Source organism: Lolium perenne, chromosome 3, assembly GCF_019359855.2.
Source record: "Lolium perenne isolate Kyuss_39 chromosome 3, Kyuss_2.0, whole genome shotgun sequence".
NCBI lineage: Eukaryota > Viridiplantae > Streptophyta > Magnoliopsida > Poales > Poaceae > Lolium > Lolium perenne.
The window spans coordinates 265,877,684-265,902,831 of record NC_067246.2 but is presented as its reverse complement, the minus strand read 5'-3'; the positions used below and the strand labels follow the sequence as shown (position 1 = coordinate 265,902,831).

The 25,148-nt window shown below is 44.8% G+C and overlaps 2 protein-coding genes across 2 annotated transcripts; both read left to right on the top strand.

Annotated features, from left to right (window-relative positions):
* The first annotated feature begins 19,682 nt into the window (after positions 1–19,682).
* LOC127344073 (nuclear transport factor 2B) lies at positions 19,683–20,657 on the top strand. Its single transcript, XM_051370292.2, has 2 exons — positions 19,683–20,208; positions 20,328–20,657. Exons 1-2 carry the CDS (start codon positions 19,873–19,875, stop codon positions 20,400–20,402), a joined length of 411 nt encoding a protein of 136 aa, XP_051226252.1. The 5' UTR covers positions 19,683–19,872; the 3' UTR covers positions 20,403–20,657.
* Positions 20,658–23,329: 2,672 nt separating this feature from the next.
* On the top strand, positions 23,330–24,260 carry LOC127339946 (pectinesterase 2.2-like; the record flags this gene model as incomplete). Its single annotated transcript, XM_051365736.2, has 1 exon — positions 23,330–24,260. A coding segment is annotated over one exon (732 nt), but the record flags the coding sequence as incomplete, so codon positions are not given.
* Between the last annotated feature and the right edge of the window lie 888 nt (positions 24,261–25,148).

Genomic DNA, 25,148 nt, shown 5'->3' with positions numbered 1-25,148 from the left:
CTCCTCCCAACCTTTTGCTTTCACAAGCCATGGCTAACCGAATCCTCGGGTGCCTTCCAACATTCACATACCATGAAGGAGTGTCTATTTGCAAAATTAAGTTGCTTACTGATAGATCAGGGCAAAACACGTGAAGAGAATTATTAATGCAAGTTAATTAATTGGGGCTGGGAACCCCATTGCCAGCTCTTTTTGCAAAATTATTGGATAAGCGGATGTAGCCACTAGTCCATTATGAAAGTCTGTCAAGAGTAAATGACAAGATTGAAAGATAAACGCCACATACTTCCTCATGAGCTATAAAACATCAACACAAATTGAGAAGCATTTTGAAGGTTTAAAGGTAGCACATGAAGTATTTACTTGGAATGGCAGGAAATACCACATAGTAGGTAGATATGGTGGACACAAATGGCATAGGTTTTGGCTCAAGGTTTTGGATGCATGAGAAGCATTCCCTCTCAGTACAAGGCTTTGGGCTAGCAAGGTTGTTTGAAGCAAACACAAGTATGAACCGGTACAGCAAAACTTACATAAGAACATATTGCAAGCATTATAAAACTCTACACTGTCTTCCTTGTTGCTCAAACACTTCTACTAGAAAATATCTAGACCTTAGAGAGACCAATCATGCAAACCAGTTTCAACAAGCTCTACGGTATTTCTCCACTAATAGGTTTAAACTACATGATGCAAGAGCTTAATCATGATCTACTTGAGAGCTCAAAACAATTGCCAAGTATCAAATTATCCAAGACAATATGAGGCATTTTCTTTTTCCAACCAAATAGCAATAAATGCAATAGCTTCCAACTTTTGTCATTGAACATTAAAAGTAAAACGAAGAACACAAGTGTTCATATGAAAAAGCGGAGCGTGTATCTCTCCCACACAAGGATTGCTAGGATCCGAATTTATTCAAACATAAACAAAAATAAAAACACACAGACGCTCCAAGTAAAGCACATAAGATGTGACCGAATAAAAATATAGTTTCAATAAAAGAACCTGATAAGTTGATGAAGAAGGGGATGCCTTGGGCATCCCCAAGCTTAGACGCTTGAGTCTTCTTGAAATATGCAGGGATGAACCACGGGGGCATCCCCAAGCTTAGACTTTTCACTCTTCTTGATCATATATCATCCTCCTCTCTTGACCCTTGAAAACTTCCTTCACACCAAACTTCTCATAAACTTCATTAGAGGGGTTAGTACTCAAAAAACTTTAATCCACCTTGGCCCTGTAGTGACACATTTCAAGTACTCAATAAAACATTAGCTACAGCTCTCCACGTCTAGAAAACCTTGCTTAAAGTCCACAAGAGACAATGCAAAAAACAGAGACATAATCTGTCAAAACAGAACAGCCAGTAAACATGAATTTTTAGGAGGTACTTCCGTTGCTCAAATTAGAAAACTCAAAAAATGAAAGTTGCGTACATATCTTAGGATCACTCACGTAAATTGGCAGATTTTTCTGAGTTACCTACAGAGAATCATACCCAGATTCGTGACAGCGAGAAATCTGTTTCTGCGCAGAAATCCAAATCTAGCATCAACCTTCTATTAGAGACTTCACTTGGCACAACATTGCAATAAAATAAATATAAGGAGAGGTTGCTACAGTAGTAACAACTTCCAAGACACAACAAAACAGTAGCAAAATAAACACATGGGTTATCTCCCAAGAAGTGCTTTCTTTATAGCCATTAAGATTGGCTCAGCAATTTTAATGATGCACTCGCAAGAAATAAGAGTTGAAGCAAAGGAGAGAATCAAAAAGCAAGTTCAGAACACATTTAAGTCAAACCCACTTCCTATGCATAGGAATCTTGTACACAAATAAATTCATGAAGAACAAAGTGACAAGCATAAGAAGATAAAACAAGAGTAACTTCAAAATTTTCAGCATATAGAGAGGTGTTTTAGTACCATGCAAATTTCTACAACCATATTTTGCTCTCTCATAATAATTTTCAGTAGCTTCATAAACAAACTCAACAGCATAACTATCACATGAAGCATGCTTTTCATGATCCATAAACACATAATTTTTATCAAGCTCAGAAATAATAGGATCAAAACTTTCAAACTCACTTTTATCAATAATGTAACAAGATGATTGATCAATCTCAAAAGATATGGGACTCATAGATAAAGTCAAGAACTCTCCAATCCCATTTTCATTAGTAGTACAATTAATAGTATCAAGTAACATAGGACCATCATCTAGAGATTTATCATAAACATTTGCCAAGCAAAACTCTTTAGTACCATGCATATCGACATCAGGAACAAACAAAGAATTATCATAAAATTTATCAAAGTAGCATGGATTATCATGAATAACAGTAGCATAATTATTCTCGCAAGTTTTACTCATAGGGAATATTTCAAGAGAATCCACAGGAACATAACATTCATCCTCCTTGGGCAAGCATGGAGGACAATCAAATAGTGTAAGAGATAAAGAGTTACTCTCATTAGAAGGTTGGCATGGGTAGCTAATCCATTCTTCCTCCTTTTGTTCATCACTCTCCTCTTCTTTTTCATCCAATGAGCTTTCAGGTTCATCAATTTCCTCCTCTTTTTCGTCCAATGAGCTTTCAGGTTCATCAATTTCTTCTTTCACAGGTTCCTGCAAATTGTGAGTGCATTCTTGTGCATTAATGAGTCTCTCTTTATAATCAATAATATAAGGATTATTGCTGTAACTTTTTATGCAAAAATTAAGGATAGAAGAGACATAATCTTTAAGGTCCTTACAAACAACACAAGTTTCATAATTTTTAGACATGAAGGATTCTATCTCAGAGGCTCCCATAAATATGACAAATTGTTCTACCTCTTCGAACCCAAGATGAATATAGCTATTCCAATTATAGTTCTTAATTAAAACTTCCTCACTAAAGCCACATTGAAATTTAAGATGTTTAGTATCCTGTTGAGAGCAATAGTTTATATCATGGCGTTTAAGCAAGATTTTAGCAATTGTATTCAATTTTTCTATCACAGCACTCATAACTTCACCCGCTCTTGATTTTCTATAATTATTATATAATTCAATAAGCTCCAAGTAGGTTGTAGGTTCTTCCATAACAACAGTTTTTAATTTTTAGGTTTTTCAAATTTTTATGGATTTTCGGGTATATAGGGAAAATAAAACAAGACAAAAATAAACTAGACAAAAGTAAACTATGCAAAACAAAACAAAATAAAACAAAATAAGAGATAGAGGTAGAGTGTACTCCCCAGGTGAACTTATGAGTAGAGCTATGCCTCCCCGGCAATGGCGCCAGAAAATAGTCTTGATAACCCACAAGTATAGGGGATCGCAATAGTCTTCGAGGGAAGTAAACCCAAATTTATTGATTCGACACAAGGGGAGGTAAAGAATACTTATAAGCCTTAACAACTGAGTTGTCAATTCAGCTGCACCTGGAAAAGCACTAGTAACAGGGGTGATGTGAAAGCAGCAGTAATATGGGAGGAATAGTAAAAGTAACACAGCAGTAGTAGCAGTAATATGAGAGCAATGGCACCAGAAAATAGTTGATACTACTTCCAATGTCATATAGAAACGAGTATATGATGATGAGAGATGGACCGGGGTTCCCAGCTATCTACACTAGTGGTAACTCTCCAATAACAAGTGTTGGGTGAACAAATTACAGTTGGGCAATTGATAGGATTGAAATAGCATTAAGACAGAACATAGAGATTATTAATCATGTAGGCATGTTTCCCATATATAGTCATACGTGCTCGCAATGAGAAACTTGTACACCATCTTTTGTCCTACCAGCCGGTGGCAGCCGGGCCTCTAGGGAATCTACTGGAAATTAAGGTACTCCTTTTAATAGAGCACCGGAGCAAAGCATTAACACTCCGTGAAAACTTGTGATCCTCATATCTAAGCCTTCCCCTCCAGTTGTCCCAATTTCTGTCACTTTGGGGCCTTTGGTTCCGGACATAGACATGTGCATACAACTTGTAGATACAATCTAAGCAATAAGTATAGAGCTTAAATCTAAGATCATGCCACTCGGGCCCTAGTGACAAGCATTAAACACAACAAGATTGCAGCAACAATAACTTCATAAACTTTGTAGATAGACTAATCATAATGTAACAATCCATCGGATCCCAACAAACACAACACCGATTACATCAGATTAATCTCAATCATGTAAGGCAGCTCATGAGATCATTGTATTGAAGTACATGGGGGAGAGAATACCAACTAGCTACAGTAGAACCCGTAGTCCATGGGGGAACTACTCACGGAGCATGATGGAGGCGGTGGCGTTGATGGAGATGGCTTCCGGGGGCACTTCCCCGTCCCGGCAGGGTGCCGGAACAGAGACTTCTGTCCCCCGAAACAGAGTTTCGCGATGGTGGCGGCGCCCCTGGAGTCTTTCTGGAGTTTCGTCAATTGGTATCGCGTTTTTAGGTCGAAAGGGGTCTTATAGGCGAAGAGGCGGCGCAGGAGGGGCACCAGGGCGCCCTCCCCATAGGCCGGCGCGGCCAGGGGCCTGCCCGCACGGCCCTATGGTGTGGGGCCCCTGGGCCTCCTCTCCGGGTCTCCTTCGGTGTCCTGGTCCGTCTCGGTGAATTATGATGTTTGGTCTTCGTTTCGTCAAATTCCGAGAATATTGCCCGAACAGCCTTTCAGGAACCAAAAACAACAGAAAACAGGAACTGGCACTTCGGCATCTTGTTAATAGGTTAGTTCCGGAAAATGCATAAAAACATTATAAAGTGCAAGCAAAACATGTAAGTATTGTCATAAAACAAGCATGGAACATCAGAAATTATAGGTACGTTGGAGACATATCAAGGATACGAAGTGGGGCCACGAGGTGGCGACACGCTAAGGCGGCACGACCAAGGAGGGGCCCGCGCCGCCCTAGTGTGTGGGCCCCTCGTGAGTCCCCCGACTCTGCCCTTCCGCTACTTAAACTCTCCGTCGCGAAAACCCTATTACCGAGAGCCACAATACGAGAAAAGTTCCAGAGACGCCGCCGCCGCCAATCCCATCTCGGGGGATTCTGGAGATCGCCTCCGGCACCCTGCCGGAGAGGGGAATCATCTCCCGGAGGACTCTACATCACCATGATCGCCTCCGGACTGATGTGTGAGTAGTTCATCCTTGGACTATGGGTCCATAGCAGTAGCTAGATGGTTGTCTTCTCCTCTTGTGCTATCATGTTAGATCTTGTGAGCTGCCTATCATGATCAAGATTGTCTATCTGTAATGCTATATGTTGTGTTTGTTGGGATCCGATGAATATGGAATACAATGTCAAGTTGATTATTGATCTATCATATATGTGTTGTTTATGTTCTTGCATGCTCTCCGTTGCTAGTAGAGGCTCTGGCCAAGTTGATACTTGTGACTCCAAGAGGGGGTATTTATGCTCGATAGTGGGTTCATGTCTCCATTGAATCTGGGGGAGTGACAGCAACCCCTAAGGTTGTGGATGTGCTGTTGCCACTAGGGATAAAACATCAATGCTTTGTCTAAGGATATTTGTGTTGATTACATTACGCACCATACTTAATGCAATTGTCTGTTGTTTGCAACTTAATACTGGAAGGGGTGCGGATGCTAACCTGAAAGTGGACTTTTTAGGCATAGATGCATGCTGGATAGCGGTCTATGTACTTTGTCGTAATGCCCTGATTAAATCTCATATTAGTCTTCGTGATATGTATGTGCATTGTTATGCCCTCTTTATTTGTCAATTTCCCAACTGTAATTTGTTCACCCAACATGCTATTTCTTATTGGAGAGACACCACTAGTGAACTGTGGACCCGGTCCATTCTTTTACATCTGAAATACAATCTACTGCAAACTCTGTTCTTTGTTGTTCTTCGCAAACAAACATCATTTTCCACACCATATGTTTAATCCTTTGTTTACAGCAAGCCGGTGAGATTGACAACCTCACTGTTAAGTTGGGGCAAAGTATTTTGATTGTGTTGTGCAGGTTCCACGTTGGCGTCGGAATCCCTGGTGTTGCGCCGCACTACACTCCTCCGCCAACAACCTTCACGTGGCCTTCATCTCCTACTGGTTCGATAACCTTGGTTTCATACTGAGGGAAAACTTGCTGTTGTACGCATCACACCTTCCTCTTGGGGTTTCCAACACACGTGTGTCAACTACACGCCAGCAGTCACCATCGTCAGGTACTTGATGACCCACAAGTATAGGGGATCGCAACAGTCTTCGAGGGAAGTAAAACCCAATTTATTGATTCGACACAAGGGGAGACAAAGAACACTTGGAAGCCTTAACAGCGGAGTTGTCAATTCAGCTGCACCTGGAAACAGACTTGCTCGCAAGAGTTTATCAGTAGTAACAGTTTTATAGCAAGAGTGTAGTGAAATAACAGCAGCAGAGTAACAAAGACAGCAGTAGTGATTTTAGTAAACAGCAGGATTAAAATACTGTAGGCACGGGGACGGATGACGGGCGTTGCATGGATGAGAGAAACTCATGTAACAATCATAGCAGGGCATTTGCAGATAATAATAAAACGGTGTCCAAGTACAAAGCAATCAATAGGCATGTGTTCCATATATAGTCGTGCGTGCTCGCAATGAGAAACTTGCACAACATCTTTTGTCCTACCAGCCGGTGGCAGCCGGGCCTCAAGGGAAACTACTGGATATTAAGGTACTCCTTTTAATAAAGTACCGGAGCAAAGCATTAACACTCCGTGAACACATGTGATCCTCACATCGCTACCATTCCCTCCGGTTGTCCCGATTTCTGTCACTTCGGGGCCATTGGTTCCGGACAGCGACATGTGTATACAACTTATAGGTAAGACCATAACAATGATTATCTTGATGAAACAATAACATGTTCAGATCTGAGATCATGGCACTCGGGCCCTAGTGACAAGCATTAAGCATAACAAGTTGCAACAATATCATCAAAGTACCGATTACGGACACTAGGCACTATGCCCTAACAATCTTATGCTATTACATGACCAATCTCATCCAATCCCTACCATCCCCTTCGGCCTACAGCGGGGGAATTACTCATACATGGATGGGGGAAACATGGCTGGTTGATGGAGAGGCGTTGGCGGTGATGGCGGCGATGATCTCCTCCAATTCCCCGTCCCGGCGGAGTGCCAGAACGGAGACTTCTAGCTCCCGCGACGGAGTTTCGCGATGTGGCGGCGTTCTGGAAGGTTTCTGGCGACTTCCACTTCTCTCTGTGCGTTTTTAGGTCGAGGCCGATAAATAGTCCGAAGGAGGGCGTCGGAGGCCGGCCGAGGGGGCCACACCACAGGGCCGCGCGGGCCCCCCTGGGCCGCGCCGCCCTATGGTGTGGGGCCCTCGGGCCTCCACCTCAATTGTCCTTCTGGCTCCGTCATTATTCTGGGAAAATAGGGCCTTCTTTATAAATTCCGAGGATTTTCCCGAAAGTTGGATTTCTGCACAAAAACGAGACACCAGAACAGTTCTGCTGAAAACAGCGTTAGTCCGTGTTAGTTGCATCCAAAATACACAAATTAGAGGCAAAACAATAGCAAAAGTGTTCGGGAAAGTAGATACGTTTTGGACGTATCAACTCCCCCCAAGCTTAGCTTATTGCTTGTCCTCAAGCAATTCAGTTAACAACTGAGCGATAAAAGAACTTTTACGAACACATTTGCTCATATGATGTATATATTCTCATGCTATGGCTAATACTTAAGCAATTCATAATGAGATACATGCAAATAAGATCATCTAACAGCTATGTCAATCATGGAGAGGTACCAACAATTAATAATGAGCATCATGAATCATGTATATAAGCAGGATTACAATGTTCATAAGAGAGTATGATAGAGTGGTATCTTGCTTGCCTGTATTTGATTGGCAAAACATAAATGCCCGGGCACCTCTGGAGTTCATAGAAAGACTAGAAGTAATGATTGTCAAAAGATAAATGCATCAAAGTTATACCACAATCAATCATATTTTGAGACAAGCATATTACACTAAGAATGACAGTTGTGCTCTCAAGATAGTGCTCAAAGAAATAATGGAGACACAACATAAAAGTAAAAGATTGACCCTTCGCAGAGGGAAGCAGGGATTAACATGCGCTAGAGCTTTTCATTTTTATAAAGACAAGAGTAAAATTATTTTGAGAGGTGTTTGTTGTTGTCAACGAATGGTAATGGGTACACCAACTACCTCGCCAACCGGACTTTCAAGAGCGGCTCTCATGAATTATTTGCATATTTATGTGGCACTCCTTCCAACCTTTCTTACACAAACCATGGCTAACCGAATCCTCGGGTGCCTGCCAACAATCTCATACCATGAAGGAGTGCCTTTTTATTTTATTTTTATTATGATGATGACACTCCCCCCAACCTTTGCTTACACAAGCCATGGCTAACCGAATCCTTCGGGTGCCGTCCAACAATCACAAACCATGGAGGAGTGTCTATTTAAGTTAATTAATTCGGGACTGGGAATCCCATTGCCAGCTCTTTTTGCAAAATTATTGGATAAGCGGATGTGCCACTAGTCCATATGAGAATCCGTCAAAAGTAAATGACAAGGTTGAAAGCTAAAGACCACATACTTCCTCATGAGCTATGAAACATAAACACAAATTGAGAAGCATTTTGAAGGTTTTAAAGGTAGCGCACGAGAATTTACTTGGAATGGTTTGAAATGCCATGCATAGGTATTTATGGTGGACACTTTTGGAACAACTTGGTTTTCAGGTGTTTGGAAGCACGAGCAGTGTTCCCGCCAAGACAAGTGAAGGCTAGCAATAGACTAGGGAGCGACAAATCAAGAGAGCAGTAACTGTCATAATCATGCTTGCGGCAAAATAAATTAACGGAGGCATAAAAGTGATACAAGAACTCTGAAGCAATATAGATCATCGAGGCTTAATTGACTTTTTGTTCAGTCATATGCATGCATGAGCATGTGCCAAGTCGATATAAATGAATTATTCAGAGGAGGATACCACAATGCCATACTTACTTATGAATAAAACAATGCAAGCAAACATCCATGACATGCTACTCATATTAATAAATTGGAGCTAAACATGAGAGACCATAAACTACTAGACTTTCTCAAATAACATTTACCTCACATGAACCAACTAAGCATGCTCACATGGATGAGTATATGTACAAAAATGAAAACAAATAGAGTTCATACCAGCCTCTCACCACAATCAGATTGTCGTAGATCGTCATTATTGCCTTTTCACTTGTGTAGCTTGGATAATATGAAATGAAAACCACGCTCCAGCCACCAAAGACCATTGAACTCATAAAGAACTTTACAAACCAAAGAAGAACAGCAAATATTTTTGGTGTTTTCGAATTAGAAACAAGAACAAAAGGAAACAAGCAAACAAAGCAAAATCTTTTTGGGTTTTCTTATAGCAAACTAGCAATAGCAAATAAAGTGAAACAAATGCAAGAAACCAAAGCAAACAAATGGTGAAGAGAAACAACAGAAATATTTTTGGTCTTTTTGTGTTTTGGGAAAGAAACAAAGCGAAAACAAGAAATAGCAAACTAAAAGAAACACAGAAAAGCGAGATGGCAGAAATCTGCCAAAACCTGACAGCAGTACAGAAATCGATTTCTACAAAAATCTTACGTTGCTCAGATCGAAAAGTGTTCAACTAATGAAAGTTAGATAACAACCTGGGGAACCTGCACAAAAATTGGCAGCTCAAAATAACGCTCTGGCTGTGCGTACGAATTTTTCTAGTAACAGTCCAGAATCTGTTTTCAGGCAGCACTTCCCCAAATATCATCTTCCTCTCATTAGAAAACCACTCAAACGAACAAAACAAGTATGTACAAGTATCCAGCAACCATAATATGCAAAGAATGAGTGATGCCGGTATACCTCCCCCCAAGCTTAGGCTTTTGGCCTAAGTGGAGTTCAACCCCAACGAGGGTCGTTGTTCCTCGCCGGTGGGTAATTCATGGAATAGTCATAATAAAGCTCCTGTGCAGAAGAAAAGCGTGGAGGCTCCGCATATCCACCATGTTGATGCGAGGAACTTGCTGCATCGGATGATGAGTCGAGGTACTCCTCGACCTCCGTGTCGTCTCTTGCATGTTGGCCTCCTCTCTCTATGTGTGCATCCAGTGCACCTTCTTTGACCGACCAATCTCCCCTGGAATCAAGGTTAGACAGAACAGGCGCAGGCAATCTTACTAGTTTCTCAGTTTTCTTAGTTATTCTCCAAACTTTCTTATAAAATATCATCTTGTAATACAGGTTACCCAAGTTGGAGGAATCTGAAACAAATTCATGTTTAATCATAGAGGCTATGTCAAGTTTTTCTATGGGGAACGGAATATCAAAATGATGAGGTTCTACATTATGAAAAGCTAATAAACGAGAGGCGATGAGACCTCCACAAATTCTACCTTTCTCACGGTTAGTAGCAAGTCTATAAGCTATCAATGCCCCCAAATTATAAGTCTTACTATTTTGCAGTGCCGCAGCTAGAAAAGCCAAATCTGGGATAGAAAGTTTACCACCAATCCTTTTAGCAAGAACGCATTTGGTAATAAAATAGGCAAAGTAGCGGATAGCCGGGAGCTGAATACTAGTGATTTTACCATTATCCCCTAAGAAACTCCTTCCATCGCAAATCATCTTGAAGAGGTCCAAGAGTTCTTGCGGCGATCCCCTTATCTTCTCGCATGACCCCCATTGCGGTACTCTAATTGCTGCACAAAAAGCACTAAATGGCAAGTTGACAGCTTTATTGTAAATTTTATACTGGACCGTGGGGTTAGATCGCGACCAATTGAACTTGAAGTCCTGCACAAAAGACATAGTTAATTTTACATATTGTCTTGGCTCTCCTTCAACAAAGTCACTCAGCCCTGCACGAGAAATTAGACTTTGAACATCTTCAAGTATTCCCGCACTTCTCATGAAATCCGCGCACGGGTAATAAGAGGGGTATACTCCCTCTTCACGATTGACTCTCATAACTTGTTGGACTTCCAATTCTTGCTGGTTCAAGTGATATCTATTCCACTCCATTTTCTGAAATTTCAACAAACAATATAAAAAATTTGATTTGGTGACATATAATTGAGGGAAACTACCATAGGAACTTGCTAGAGTACTAATCATGCATCAAAACTAATTTCTACCACTTAGAACAAGCATGCAAGCTCACTAAACATGTTACCTACAGCAGCAAAATATTCAAGATATACTCAACCAAACAAAATTCTACTTGGATGGGTGGAGGAGTCACATACCAAGGAGCAAATGTGCCAAATTTCAGCAAGAAATCTGGGCTGAGCAAAGAGATCGAGAAATCTGGAGCTCTGGAGCAAAAACGCGAGAGAGAGGAACTTGGTACGAGTTTTTTCGGGAGAGAGAAGGTGCTGGGAGGAAGAGATGACAAAGTGGGGCAAAGGGGGGCCCACACCACATGGTGGCGCGGCCACCTCCTTGGCCGCGCCGGCCTGTGGTTTGGCGCCCTCTGGTGCCCCACATGTCATCCTCTGGTGCTCCCAGGTGCCTCGTCGAAAAATAGGACCAACGGTATAATTTTTGTGAATTTTTGAAAACTTTGAAAAATGCACATTTCTGGGTATTTAGTTTATTATTACTGGCCAGGAAAAATTTTGAAATCTCCAAATAACTAAGGAACTTTGCAAATTAAAAGTGCTACAGCAACTAGAGCAAGTGGAGGAAGAAAGATATGTTGTTTACCTCCTCTATGCATATAAAAAGTATCCGTTAACAAGGTTGATCAAGTCTTGTCACCAAATAACTTTTTCATAGCATAAGAAGAAATAAACCTCAAATCAATCATGTTACCTTGAATTGTATTGATATGGATCCAATCACGAGAGTTTGATATTCTTCCTTAGGTTCATATATAGGACAATCAATAGTTCCCACTTTGATAGTTCTCACATTAGAAATAGTATTAACTCCACACGCTTTCTCAATCCTCTTGGGAAAATAAACGGTATGCTCCCTATCATCAACATTGAAAGTAACCTTTCCTTTATTGCAATCAATAACAGCCCCTGCGGTGTTAAGAAAAGGTCTCCCAAGAATAATAGACATATTATCATCTTCCGGCATTTCCAACACAACAAAATCAGTTAATATCAAGCAATTAGTAGTAACTTGAACAGGAACATTCTCACATATACCAACAGGAATAGCAGTAGATTTATCAGCCATTTGCAAAGATATATCAGTAGGTATCAACTTATCTAAGTAAAGTCTCTTATAAAGAGAAAAAGGCATAACACTAACACCGGCTCCCAAGTCACATAGAGCAGTTTTAACATAATTATTCTTGATAGAACAAGGAATAGTAGGTATACCTGGGTCGCCCAACTTCTTTGGAATTTTGCCATTGAAAGAGTAATTAGCAAGCATAGTGGAAATTTCCTCATTGGGGATTTTCCTTTTGTTAGTAACATAATCTTTCATATACTTTGAATAAGGAGGCAATTTAATAGCATCAGTCAAAGGGATTTGCAAGAATAAGGGTTTCATCCAATCACAGAATTTATTATAGTGTTCTTCTTCCTTTGATTTTAGTTTCTTAGCAGGAAAAGGCATTTGCTTTTGCACCCAAGGTTCTCTTTCATTACCATGTTTCTCAGCAATAAAATCTTCTTTAGTATACTTTTTATTTTTAGCATGCTTTTCATGTTCTTCTTCAACCTCTTCTTTATCAGGAGTATTATTCTTATCATTATCATTATCATTATCATGTTCATTACCACTTTCAGTTTCAGCATCAGAAATAGAAATACTATTAGGATCATTAATAGGTTCAGAGGATTCTACAACATTCTTATGTTTCTTTTTCTTTTTCTTCTTAGAATGAGCACTAGGTTCAATGCGTTGAGAATCTTGTTCAATTCTTTTGGGATGCCCTTCAGGATATAGAGGATCCTGGGTAGAGACACCACCTCTAGTTGTTACTTCATAAGCATGTTTCTCTTTAGAGTTATTCCCCAACAAGTCATTTTGCACTTTAGTGAGTTGATCAATTTGAGTTTGAATCATATGAAAATGTTTAACAAGCATCTTAACATCATTGGAGGTTCTCTCCACAATACCATGCAATTCACTAATAGCTCGAGAATTTTCCATTAAATGATTCTCTACTCTCATATTAAAATTTTCTTGCTTAACAATATAATTATCAAACTCATCTAAGCATTGTGCAGGAGGTTTCGAATACGGAATATCTTCCCTAGTAAAGCGTTGAAGGGAGTTTACCTCAATCATGGATGAAGGGGGAATTATCTCACATATATCTTCTATAGGAGGTAGATTCTTCACATCTTCAGATTTAATACCTTTCTCCTTGAGAGACTTCTTGGCTTCCCTCATATCTTCATCATTCAATTTAATTAAACCCCTCTTCTTCAATATTGGCGTTGGAGTTGGTTCAGGCGTAGTCCAATCATCATGATTCCGGCTTATTTTAGCCAATAATTCTTCAAAGATCGTCTGAGTTCTTTTCTGAAAACACAACCAGCACAACTATCCAGGTATGCCCTAGACTCAATGGTTAGTCCACTATAAAATATATCAAGTAAATCATGCTTTTCCAAATCATGGTCAGTGAGCTCTAATAAGAGAGCAAAATCTCGCCCAAGCCTCGTGCAATTTCTCTTCATCTCCTTGGTCAAAATTATAAATTCTCTCGCAAAGCAATATGTTGAGCACTAGCAGGAAAGTATTTGCGGAAGAAAACATCAAGCAATTCTTTCGGACTTTTAATAGAATTAGGTGGCAAATTATTATACCAAGTTTTAGCGTCATCCTTTAATGAGAATGGAAAGATTTTAGCAACAAAGTAAGTACGCATCTTGACATCATCAGAAAACAAGCTACTTAGAGTAGATAACTCAGTCATGTGTTCAACAGCACTTTCTTTTTCAGTACCACAAAAGGGTGCTTTCTCAACAATAGCTATATGAGATAGATCAAGAGAAAAATCATAATCTTTATCCCTAATGTTTATAGGAGATGTGGCAAATTTAGGATCATGAGACAGTTTATATCTAACAAAGATGTTCTGCAAGCAACTTTTTAATTTTTCTTGCATCAGTAGTAGCATTGCATTTTTCAATAAAATCATCATTAAGCTCCACATAATCTTCCTCAGATCATCACGAAAATAATCAAGTTCAGGTGAACTAACAGGTGTAGTAGCATTAGGAGTTTCAGTATTTTCAATTTGTCTAGACCTAGCAATTGTAGCATCTAGAAAGGATCCCAATGAACCACTATCATCAAGCACAGCAGAAACATTATCAATATTATGAGAGTTTTCAGATTCAGCAGAAGTACCCGCATGTGAAGCATGCGGCGGTGAAACAAGTTTATCAATCACAGATGGTGAATCAAGAGCAGCAGAGGTATTCAGAATTGTACCTTTTCTTGTAGTGGATGGTAATATGGCGATCTTAGTATCGCGAGGTTTACCCATGATGGAGAATTTGCAGCGAACAATATTAATCCAAGTGAACTTCCAAATAAAGCTATGCTCCCCGGCAACGGCGCCAAAAAATAGTCTTGATGACCCACAAGTATAGGGGATCGCAACAGTCTTCGAGGGAAGTAAAACCCAATTTATTGATTCGACACAAGGGGAGACAAAGAACACTTGGAAGCCTTAACAATGAGTTGTCAATTCAGCTGCACTGAAACAGACTTGCTCGCAAGAGTTTATCAGTAACAGTTTTATAGCAAAGAGTAGTGAAATAACAGCAGCAGAGTAACAAAGACAGCAGTAGTGATTTTAGTAAACAGCAGGATTAAAATACTGTAGGCACGGGGACGGATGACGGGCGTTGCATGGATGAGAGAAACTCATGTAACAATCATAGCAGGGCATTTGCAGATAATAATAAAACGGTGTCCAAGTACAAAGCAATCAATAGGCATGTGTTCCATATATAGTCGTGCGTGCTCGCAATGAGAAACTTGCACAACATCTTTTGTCCTACCAGCCGGTGGCAGCCGGGCCTCAAGGGAAACTACTGGATATTAAGGTACTCCTTTTAATAAAGTACCAGAGCAAAGCATTAACACTCTGTGAACACATGTGATCCTCACATCGCTACCATTCCCTCCGGTTGTCCCGATTTCTGTCACTTCGGGGCCATTGGTTCCGGACAGCGATATGTGTATACAACTTATAGGTAAGACCATAACAATGATTATCTTGATGAAACAATAACATGTTCAGATCTGAGATCATGGCACTCGGGCCCTAGTGACAAGCATTAAGCATAACAAGTTGCAACAATATCATCAAAGTACCGATTACGGACACTAGGCACTATGCCCTAACAATCTTATGCTATTACATGACCAATCTCATCCAATCCCTACCATCCCCTTCGGCCTACAGCGGGGGAATTACTCACACATGGATGGGGGAAACATGGCTGGTTGATGGAGAGGCGTTGGCGGTGATGGCGGCGATGATCTCCTCCAATTCCCCGTCCCGGCGGAGTGCCAGAACGGAGACTTCTGGCTCCCGCGACGGAGTTTCGCGATGTGGCGGCGTTCTGGAGGGGTTCTGGCGACTTCCACTTCTCTCTGTGCGTTTTTAGGTCGAGGCCGATAAATAGTCCGAAGGAGGGCGTCAGAGGCCGGCCGAGGGGGCCACACCACAGGGCCGCGCGGGCCCCCCCTGGGCCGCGCCGCCCTATGGTGTGGGGCCCTCGGGCCTCCACCTCAATTGTCCTTCTGGCTCCGTCATTATTCTGGGAAAATAGGGCCTTCTGCATAAATTCCGAGGATTTTCCCGAAAGTTGGATTTCTGCACAAAAACGAGACACCAGAACAGTTCTGCTGAAAACAGCGTTAGTCCGTGTTAGTTGCATCCAAAATACACAAATTAGAGGCAAAACAATAGCAAAAGTGTTCGGGAAAGTAGATACGTTTTGGACGTATCAGTACTCGCCGGAGGTTCGCCGACGACGAGAACTGCGGAGGGGGCGTCGGTCACCACGCTGAAGGAGCAAAGCATGAAGCAAAGGAGGAGAAGAGGATGTACAGGGGGATGCGCGGGATTACCCTGAAGCTCGAGGTGAACTCAGAATGGCCGGTGAAAGTCCACGGTGGCCGGAATCGATGTCGGAGCGCGGTTGCCGGCGCGCGGAATCGGTGATCTTGGCGACGACACGAGGTGCTCGGGCTCGATTTGCTCAACCAGAAGCAAGAGGTGGACGAGGCGCACCCGCCGATGCCCTTGGAACAACACGGGGGAGTGTTCGGAGATGGCGGGTCGACGGTGTTACCGTGGCGGCGGTGCTCGGTGGCCTCACAAAGAGGAGGGAAAAAGGGGAAGATGGTTGGCGGCGCTGAGGGATGAAAGAAGAGGAGGGATAGGGTTTTGGAAGGAGCTTTATGGAAGGGGAAAGGTTGAAGGTGAAGGCAGGCGCGGTGTGGTCCTGGTAGCAATGGCGATGGCGACAAGCACAGGGGGCTTCACCCCACTCTCGTGAAGGGGAAACGATGAACATGGACGGTGGTGTACCGTTTCGTTTTGCTTTGGGCCGGGTCAGGCCGAAAAGAGAAGATGAGGGAGAGAGATGGGCCAAGGAAAAAGATGCGGAGATGGGCCGCCGGGAAGGACTAGGCCAGAGAGGAGAAAGCCAGGTTAGGGGTAGGGTTTTGCTTTAAAGTTTTCTTTTTCTTTTGATTAAAAAACTGTTTTACAAATTGATTTGAAAACAATCCCAACAAGGGTTTGAATTTTGAAAACAAAGGTGGAGGGAGAGAAAGGTTTTATTATATCACCCATATGAGAAAGAAATAAAATAATTTAGTGTTTATAAAATATTTTACTTAGCAAAATCATGGATGATATGATGCATGACATCATGATGATGCACAAAAAGAAAAAGAACAAAAAATTCTAATATGGGTATGATCCTGGGCCACTACACACCTGCGCCTTGAATTCTCCGGCTTCTTTGATCTTCACGAATTCTTGTAGGGCTTGATCCTTACTTTTCAGCAACACAATCCACATGTATTGATTGTAATCATCCACCACAAGCATGAAGTACTTATTGCCAGACGGGGTCGTGGGTGAAATTTCAACACATAGATCGCCATGAACAAGTTCTGAAGCTTCTTCACATGGAAACGGGGCACTCCGCTGCTGATCCGTGTGATCCACCATCTCCGGAGCCTGTGCCGGAGGAGCTAACTCCTCTGTGTCCTTCTGCTCGCATCCTTCGAGCATCAACATCATTGGTCCATCATCTCCTTCATGTGCCATGAGCCCTTTCCTTCGATGGTTTCTGGCAATCAGCCTTGAAGTGACCAAGCTTTCCCAAGTTATGATAACGTACTTTCTTTATGTCAAATTCCTCTACGACGGAGCTTCGTCATCTTCCTCTTGTTCGCCAGGCGCTACTTCTCCTTCCCGTTGCGGCTTGTTGACCCTCCTTGGTTTTCTTTTGAAAGAGTCATCCACTGCTGCTTCGTGAGCATCAAGTGCTCACTCTGGTCCGGATCGCCAAAGGTAAGCCAAACTCTCTCGTCTTGTGCCTTGAACCTTCCGACGAGATCACCAACCGTTACTGTATTCAGGTCGAGACACGGTTCGATCGACATAACAATCTGCATATAGCGCGACGGTGCGGCACGCAAGAACCTTCTGACGTTCTTGACCTCATCCAACTTCTCGCCATAACCCCCGATTGCATTGACGAGGGTAACGAAATGGGCGGCAAACTGATCAACCGTCTCGCTTTCCTCCATCTTAAGATCTTCATAACTTTTCGTCAAAGTTTGAAGATGTGCTTCCCTCATGCGGGTATGACCTTGATGCAAGGTCTTGATCGTCTCATATGCATCCTTCGCCCATTTCTTTCTGACGAGGTGATGCATCACATCCTTCAGCACGACAGATTAGATCGTTGTTAGTGCTTTGCGATCCTTCGTGTACTTCGCGCCTCCCTTGACGTAGTCATTGCTGCCGGGATCGACTGCCTCCAGATCTCCGCAGCTTCTATGGCCACACCTCCATGTTGATGGCCCAAAGCATGTAGTTCTTGTGATCAAGGCGCGAATACAAAGCCGCCCCCACCGTCTCCACCACCGATGCCGATTCCGAGCTCTTGAATGCCTTCACCATCGCCGTGGTCTTCTAGTACTTTCAGAAAATCACGGACGAATAACTCGGGTTCTGATATCAATTGTTGGACCTGGTCCCTACTTGTACCGCGATCAGCCGAGTACTTTCCGACAAACACACGTACTAGCAGAACTCCAGCGAGTCGACGCTCCAGCGAGACTAGCAAACACACACCAAGTCGCCGATACACGTACGTACTAATAAGCTGGCTCATGAAACACACGCAGGCAAAATCAATTGGATTGATAGAGGCTCATATCGAGCCTCGTAGTTGTCTTGCTTTATTTCTTCCAACTTGATACAAGATTACAAGGTCTTGGGTGCATTTACATACCAGCTTCCCTCCCTCACGTTTGACCGCGAGCGCGGTCGTTTTTGTGCGCGAAGCGCTTACGCAATTTAATTCCCTTTCTCTGCTCTTTTTTTTGTTATTTTCTGCATGCAGTCCCGCACTAATCGCACATGCATATGCAAACTCCACTAATACACATGCGATCATGCATATTTTATTGGTTTCTGCACTCCCTTTTCACATGCCCAATACCCACCGTTATACACAATAGTGCGTCAACAAAATATTAGTGTGGCTGATGTTTTGACCCAAACACTGTTGAACATTGGCTTTACTCCTGTGTTGAGGGACGGAAGATGGGAGTGTTGGCTGCAGTTAGTTGAACGGTTAATGTGGGTTCACCTAGCGGATGAACCGGATATCTTCAAGTGGCATCTTGCAATGCCTTGAACATTTATTTTGGCGAAACCACTGTAGTGGAGTATATGAACGATCACACTGGCATCGTTCCAATAAGATACAAGATGCATATTGTGTTTTTTATTCTTTATGTTGATGGCCGATTTATGTCGCCACTTTGGGTGTCCCGTGAGTTGTAAAATTGAAGTTAGTTTGAAACTTGCTTAATAAAAGAGTTGTGTGCATCATTTTGATGCAGACCTGGGCAACCACCGTTTCTAAAAACAAAAATCAAGCACGAATCACAAAGCATCCAACGGTCCAATGAACTTACCTCACTTGCAACCATATGTGTAAGTGGAAAATAAAACACATTGCAACCCATGATAACACGAATCATGAAACAATTAGACGATTTAGAAGTCGACCGAGACTTAGAAAGACCTTAAGATGAGACTGTTCTGCTAGCGAGACAGTTCAGCCCATATGTTCACAAAACCAGGCGGCGGCACAAAAATTGTGCAAATGTCATTTGGCTCGTTGGGCAAAAGCGGGACATGTGCAGCCACGCGAAGATGACATCCGATCGCATTTCCCTCGCCGAAAGCAACCGCCGACTTGCGATTAATTGTCAGAGTTCGTATGTGAATCGGTGTTGCTTAGCTCAATTATTTTTTCTAACACAAAACAGAAAGGTGATTCCTTGCGTTGTGCCGCTTTCTTCCCTGGTTCTGCTTTGTTCTTGTACTGAAGCCCCTCTACCTTTCCTCCCTATCTGCCCTTCCGTCCACTACGGGCGTGAGATCTACGCGACTGGGATAAAGGCAAAGCGATGCAGAAGTTCATTCGACTGCTGAAAGAAAATCGTTTATCCCATACAGCAACGCGCAACGCCGCCGCGTCTACAAATAGCCCGCGTAGCGGCGGAAGTGCTCGTGCTCCGTCGCCTCCGCAGGGCATAGAATAGAACACGAGAGATCGAGCAGCACGCGCAGAGGCATGGACGGGCAGGGGAAGGAGGGAGGTGGAGCGGGGAGCGAGTACGAGGTGGTGGCTAGGGCCTTCGTGGACTACTACTACCAGACGTTCGACACCAACCGCGCCACGCTCGCCGCGCTCTACGGCAACACCTCCATGCTCTCCTTCGAGGGCCACCTCGTCGCCGGCGCCGAGGGGATCGGCCTGAAGCTCGCCCAGCTGCCCTTCGAACAATGCCGGCACTCCATCTGCACCATCGACTGCCAGCCCACGCCGTCCTTCCCGGGCGGCATCCTCGTCTTCGTCAGCGGCAACCTCCAGCTCGGCGGCGAGGAGCACCAGCTCAGGTTCAGCCAGGTAAAATCAATCTTGGGCGTGCCTGCATGCATGGTCAGCCGTGCGCAGCGTGATCGCAGTCATGCTTGATTTTTGCATTGTGAGCGGGGGGTTTGACATGATTTTACCTCTGGGTACAGATGTTTCAGCTGGTGCCCAACCAGCAGGGAAGCTTCTTCGTGCAGAATGACATCTTCCGGCTCAACTACGGATAGCATGGTAGCGTGCGATTGCCGAACGGATGTGGATGCTTGGATGCTTTGGTCCCTGATGGACGCGAGGCACTTGCTTTCCGTCTTTTCCTTTCTCGCTTTTGTTCTTCTTTTACAAATTAGGTTCATGTGGCATCCTGAATAAAGTTGGTCATGGCCGTGGTGCAAGTCAGACTGAATTTCCAGTTTTTTCCACTCTGTTACCACTTATCAGAAGAGATCATTTTGGGGCAACTCTGATATGCTGCCGTACTGTTTCTACATTTATCAAAACCATGTTTTGTATATTATAGATTCTCTGTTGTATAGAAGGTGTTGATCTAGATGCCAGATGCGTTAACGCAATAGGGAGATTAGAAAATAGGCTCTTACAGTTTTCCAAAAGAAATGGCAGAACTCTCGACCTTTGCACACAATCATAACTCTATCAAGGTAGATATATGTAAGGAGAAAACTCTTTAAGTTTTTGTTTCTTGAAATGTAACCCATGCGAATCGAAAAAGAATGTAAGGCAACAAGGTAAAAACAAAAGTTTAATTACATGTAACGAAAGTCAATACTCCCTCCGGTTTAAAATAATTGCCTAAAAATGGATGTAAGTACACACTGAACATGTGTAGATATATCTATTTTCAGCCAAATATTTTAAACCCGAGGGAGCAGAAGAACCACAACATGATATGAAAAATATCCACTCGCAGCTAAGTCGTTGTTTTTCCATAACAATGTCTTCAAGAAAGAAAAGCACAATCGTATGTGACATCTAAACTAAATCCCCCCAAAAATCGAGGACAACAAATTTCATTCTGAATATTGGGTCGAGAAGTCGATCACCTAGGAACTTACTGGCTAGATGATGGTGAGCCCCATGTCCACCTCAGGTCATCTGCTGCCAACTCAGCCCTGACGAGTGGGCCCTACTGGACAGTTAAGGTGTCAAAACACCATTAAACAAGAATCGACATGATTTGTAACACCAGTAACGGTAGATTTTTTTTTAAAAAAAAAGCATAATCGGTACTGACTTATCATCCTAGCCCTAATTATGATAGTTTTGTGTAATTTACTCGGAATATGAAATCCAAACTTTTTAGGATATTGGGATATTGAAGCATGCGTCTTATCCTAGCCCCAATTATGCCATGTCACATTATTTATTTTATGAGTTTTTTGTTAAACTTATTTTATCAAATAAATTTGGTTGTATGGTTTCCCCGTCTATTTATGCGTGTACATATCTGGTTAATTTTGTTTCCTTTCGAGTCTGCTCCATTTTTGTTCCGAATCTGCAGTATCGTATATCCGTATTTGAATCCGAAACCACTCATTATCCGATCCTCGCCGAATCCATCGAGAAAATATGGACCATGGTATGTTAACAACAAAATTCGATGTGATTACATCCCCAGTTGTTGGCTAAAAATCAGTACCTAAATTTAGTGGATAAGTCTGGTACCGTTTATTTCCTCTTTTTGAAGAAGTATGTGAGGTACCTGTTCTTACGCGATACAGTAATACAAGAGGAAAATAGTCAGGCTGCCAGTGCTAGGTGTGCTATACGGTTAGCAGTAATGCCACTTGCCGGAAAAGAATCGGCCATGGAACATAGATCACGATCGCACTGATGGACGAAACAGAGAAACATAACACAGCATAACACATTAAGGCACATTTTTCTAGAACTACTTATTAGGTATTGGACGAAATTTACACAAAGAAGTTTGGAGTGTGCGGGCCCGACGCCAACCCTAGGTGGCCCAGGGGCGAACGCGCTACCAGCGTCCTCCTCCCCGTCCCGCCGCCGCCAGAGATCCCGCCAGGCAAAGCCCGGGTGGTGGGGACCTATCCGTGCACGTGCGGCAGTGGCTATGGCTCTTGTGGCCCGGCGGCGAGGTGTTGCATGCTCCTGGCGGCGAGCGCGTTTCGACGGGGACGGACCTGGCCCGGCTGCCTCGCAACGGAGGCGCTCCTGCAAGCGCGGTAGTGAGCTCCGGACCCGCTCGGGCCCAGATGGGCTTGGTTGGGCCGACGCTTCTGGCCGCGGTGGCAGGCATGTGTAGTGGTGGTCCCCGGTAGCGCTTGGCCGCGGTTGCTGGCTAGCACCGTGGGGTTGCTAGCGGCGCCGGTCTAGGCTTCGGAGGCTGTGGTGGTGGTGGTTAGCGCCCTTCTCCTACGCTGGTGTTCCTCTCCTCTCGGCGGTGGTGGCCCAAGCTATTGGTTCTCATCTTCGCCCACCATCTCCAGTTCAGCTTTGGCAGGTCACGGTGATTGGCCGAGGAGAAAGCCCTATTTGGCAGAAGCCGAGGCTGAGCACTGCGTCGCCTGAGCAGGGATGGAGCCAAGAATGAAGTATAAGGGGAGCAATCTTAGTATGAGGGGGGCAGAACTAACTAAAATCACACAAATAAGGAGTTGTCATGGCTTGTGTTCAACAAAAAATCATGAGCATGGGGGGCTGCGCCCCCCCCCCCCCCACCCCTCGCCCCCCCTTGTCTCCGTTCCTGCGCTTGAGGGCGTCGTTTTCTTCTTGAAGGCATGTTCATGGCCTTCACCGTGCCTCCCCTCCCATTAGATGCTGGTCCGCCTTAGTCGAGGTCATGCTATTGTGTTTCTTGCTTGGTTCGTGACGCAGCTCTGAAGACTTGCTCCTCTTCTCGCCATTCGTGGTACAATATTGGGTAAGGCGAGTCGTTTATCATTAGGTGTGTAGAGGTATGTTGTTTGCCGCTTGGCATTATATCATGGAGTTGCGTTGTTCCGTGGAGTGTCGTTTATCTTAGCCTTTCTTCTATAAGATTGATATATACACTTTGAAGAAAAAAACTAATTATTAAATCTTTTATTTTCAATACAACAGTAGTCTCTGCTATCCTAAACAATGACGCTGGCCTACCAAACGCGACGGCGATGCATCGCCGTAATGCACACAATTTAATTTTGCACATGCACGGTGTCTTCCATGGTATGCAGCGGTGGCCGGCGACGGGATCATCCTACAGGACCTGAGGATCGAGAACACGGCGGGGCCAGAGAAGCACCAGGCGGTGGCGCTGCGCGTGAGCGCCGACCGCGCCGTGGTCAGCCGCTGCCGCGTGGACGGGCACCAGGACACCCTCTACGCGCACCAGCTCCGGCAGTTCTACCGCGAGTGCGCCGTCTCCGGCACGGTGGACTTCGTCTTCGGCAACGCGACGGCGGTGCTCCAGCGCTGCGTGCTCGCCGCGCGCCGGCCCGCGCGGGGCCAGAAGAACGCGGTCACCGCGCAGGGGCGGACGGACCCGAACCAGAGCACGGGCACGTCGCTGCAGCGGTGCCGCGTCGTGCCGGCGGCCGACCTGGCGCCGGTGGCGGAGGCGTTCCCGACGTTCCTGGGCCGGCCGTGGAAGGCGTACTCGCGGACGGTGTACCTGCAGTCGTACCTGGGCGGGCATGTCCACCCGAGGGGCTGGCTGGAGTGGGACGGCGACTTCGCGCTCGGCACGCTGTTCTACGGGGAGTACCAGAACGAGGGGCCGGTTGCCGGCACGGCTGGACGGGTCCGGTGGCCGGGGTGCCGCGTCATCACGGACCGGAGCGTGGCGGCGCAGTTCACCGTCGGGCAGTTCATCCAGGGCGCCTACTGGCTCAACGGCACCGGCGTGGCCTACGACGAGGGGCTCTGAAGGGTATTACTGACCCTTCCTTTCACTGGTTATTTACTATCTCGAATCCTCACCACCAGTTCTGTCGATTGGGGTTGTTCCTCAACCACAAATTTAATAAACCCAATTGCTAAAAAGTGCTTGGATGCTCCTTAGCATTCGGAGCACTCGTTTTTTATCCGTCCGATCCGCCCGATCAAAACGCGTCGCGTGTTTGGTTCCGACACAATACCACCTGGCCACGTTCTGCACAGGATACCCGCAAACCTTAGGAACCCCGCCGCCGCCAAACTCGCTTTCGACGCGTCGCCCGCCGCCGGCCTGGTTCCCCGCTCGCCGCCGGCGAGGTTCTCCCGCGCGCCTCGCGCCACCCTCTGCCGGCCCGGTTCTCCCACGCGCCTAGCGCTGCCCGGGGCCGGCCCTGTTCTCCCGCGGGCCTCGCGCCGCCCATCGTCGGCCCAGTTCTCCCACGCTCTCCCGAAGCCGGCGGCCGGGTTCCCTCGTGCGCCACCAGACCGGATCCCCAGTGCGCCGCCGCTCTAGGCCCCGTGGCCGCCGGTCCAGATACCATCACCGCCCCCAGGGCCCCGGCCATCGCGTCCGCGGTGATCGCGTTTTGTCGACCCGCGCGCTGGATTCACGGTGGTTCGGGCAGATTCTATGGCGAGGATGGAGGGGGTGACGAGGCGGAGCTAATACATAGATTAGATGTACGCCGGAGAGGTCTTGGCGGCGGCACGACGCAATGGCGTGGCGGCGGAGGAGATTGGACGGCAGCGGTGGTAGGAGGTTGGGGAGGCAAGGAGGCACGCTGGAGATTGGCTGCGCGGCGGCGGAGGAAGCAGGAGCCGGCGAGTAGGCTGCTCTTGCTCAAAGGTGGCGGGGGAGGAACGGGGTTGCACGCTGTGGAGAAGGCGAGGCCGCGCTCGGCCGGCTCGGCCACAGCAGTTCTTCTTCGTGAATCCATTCGGGAGAGACAGCCGATCTTATCTCTTCATTTTCCTTTTGCAACTCAGTCCTCCAACTTCAAGGATATTAGGCACAAATTATCCCCTACAAATTTTGTCAGCAATATTATTGGTTCCACGTATGATGTAAGTTGCATTTT

Coding starts and splice junctions, on each gene's coding strand:
- LOC127344073 (XM_051370292.2), top strand. CDS start 19,873: ATGGACGGGCAGGGGAAGGAGGGAGGTGGAGCGGGGAGCGAGTACGAG. Junction 20,209..20,327: donor ACCAGCTCAGGTTCAGCCAG/GTAAAATCAATC, acceptor CTCTGGGTACAG/ATGTTTCAGCTGGTGCCCAA.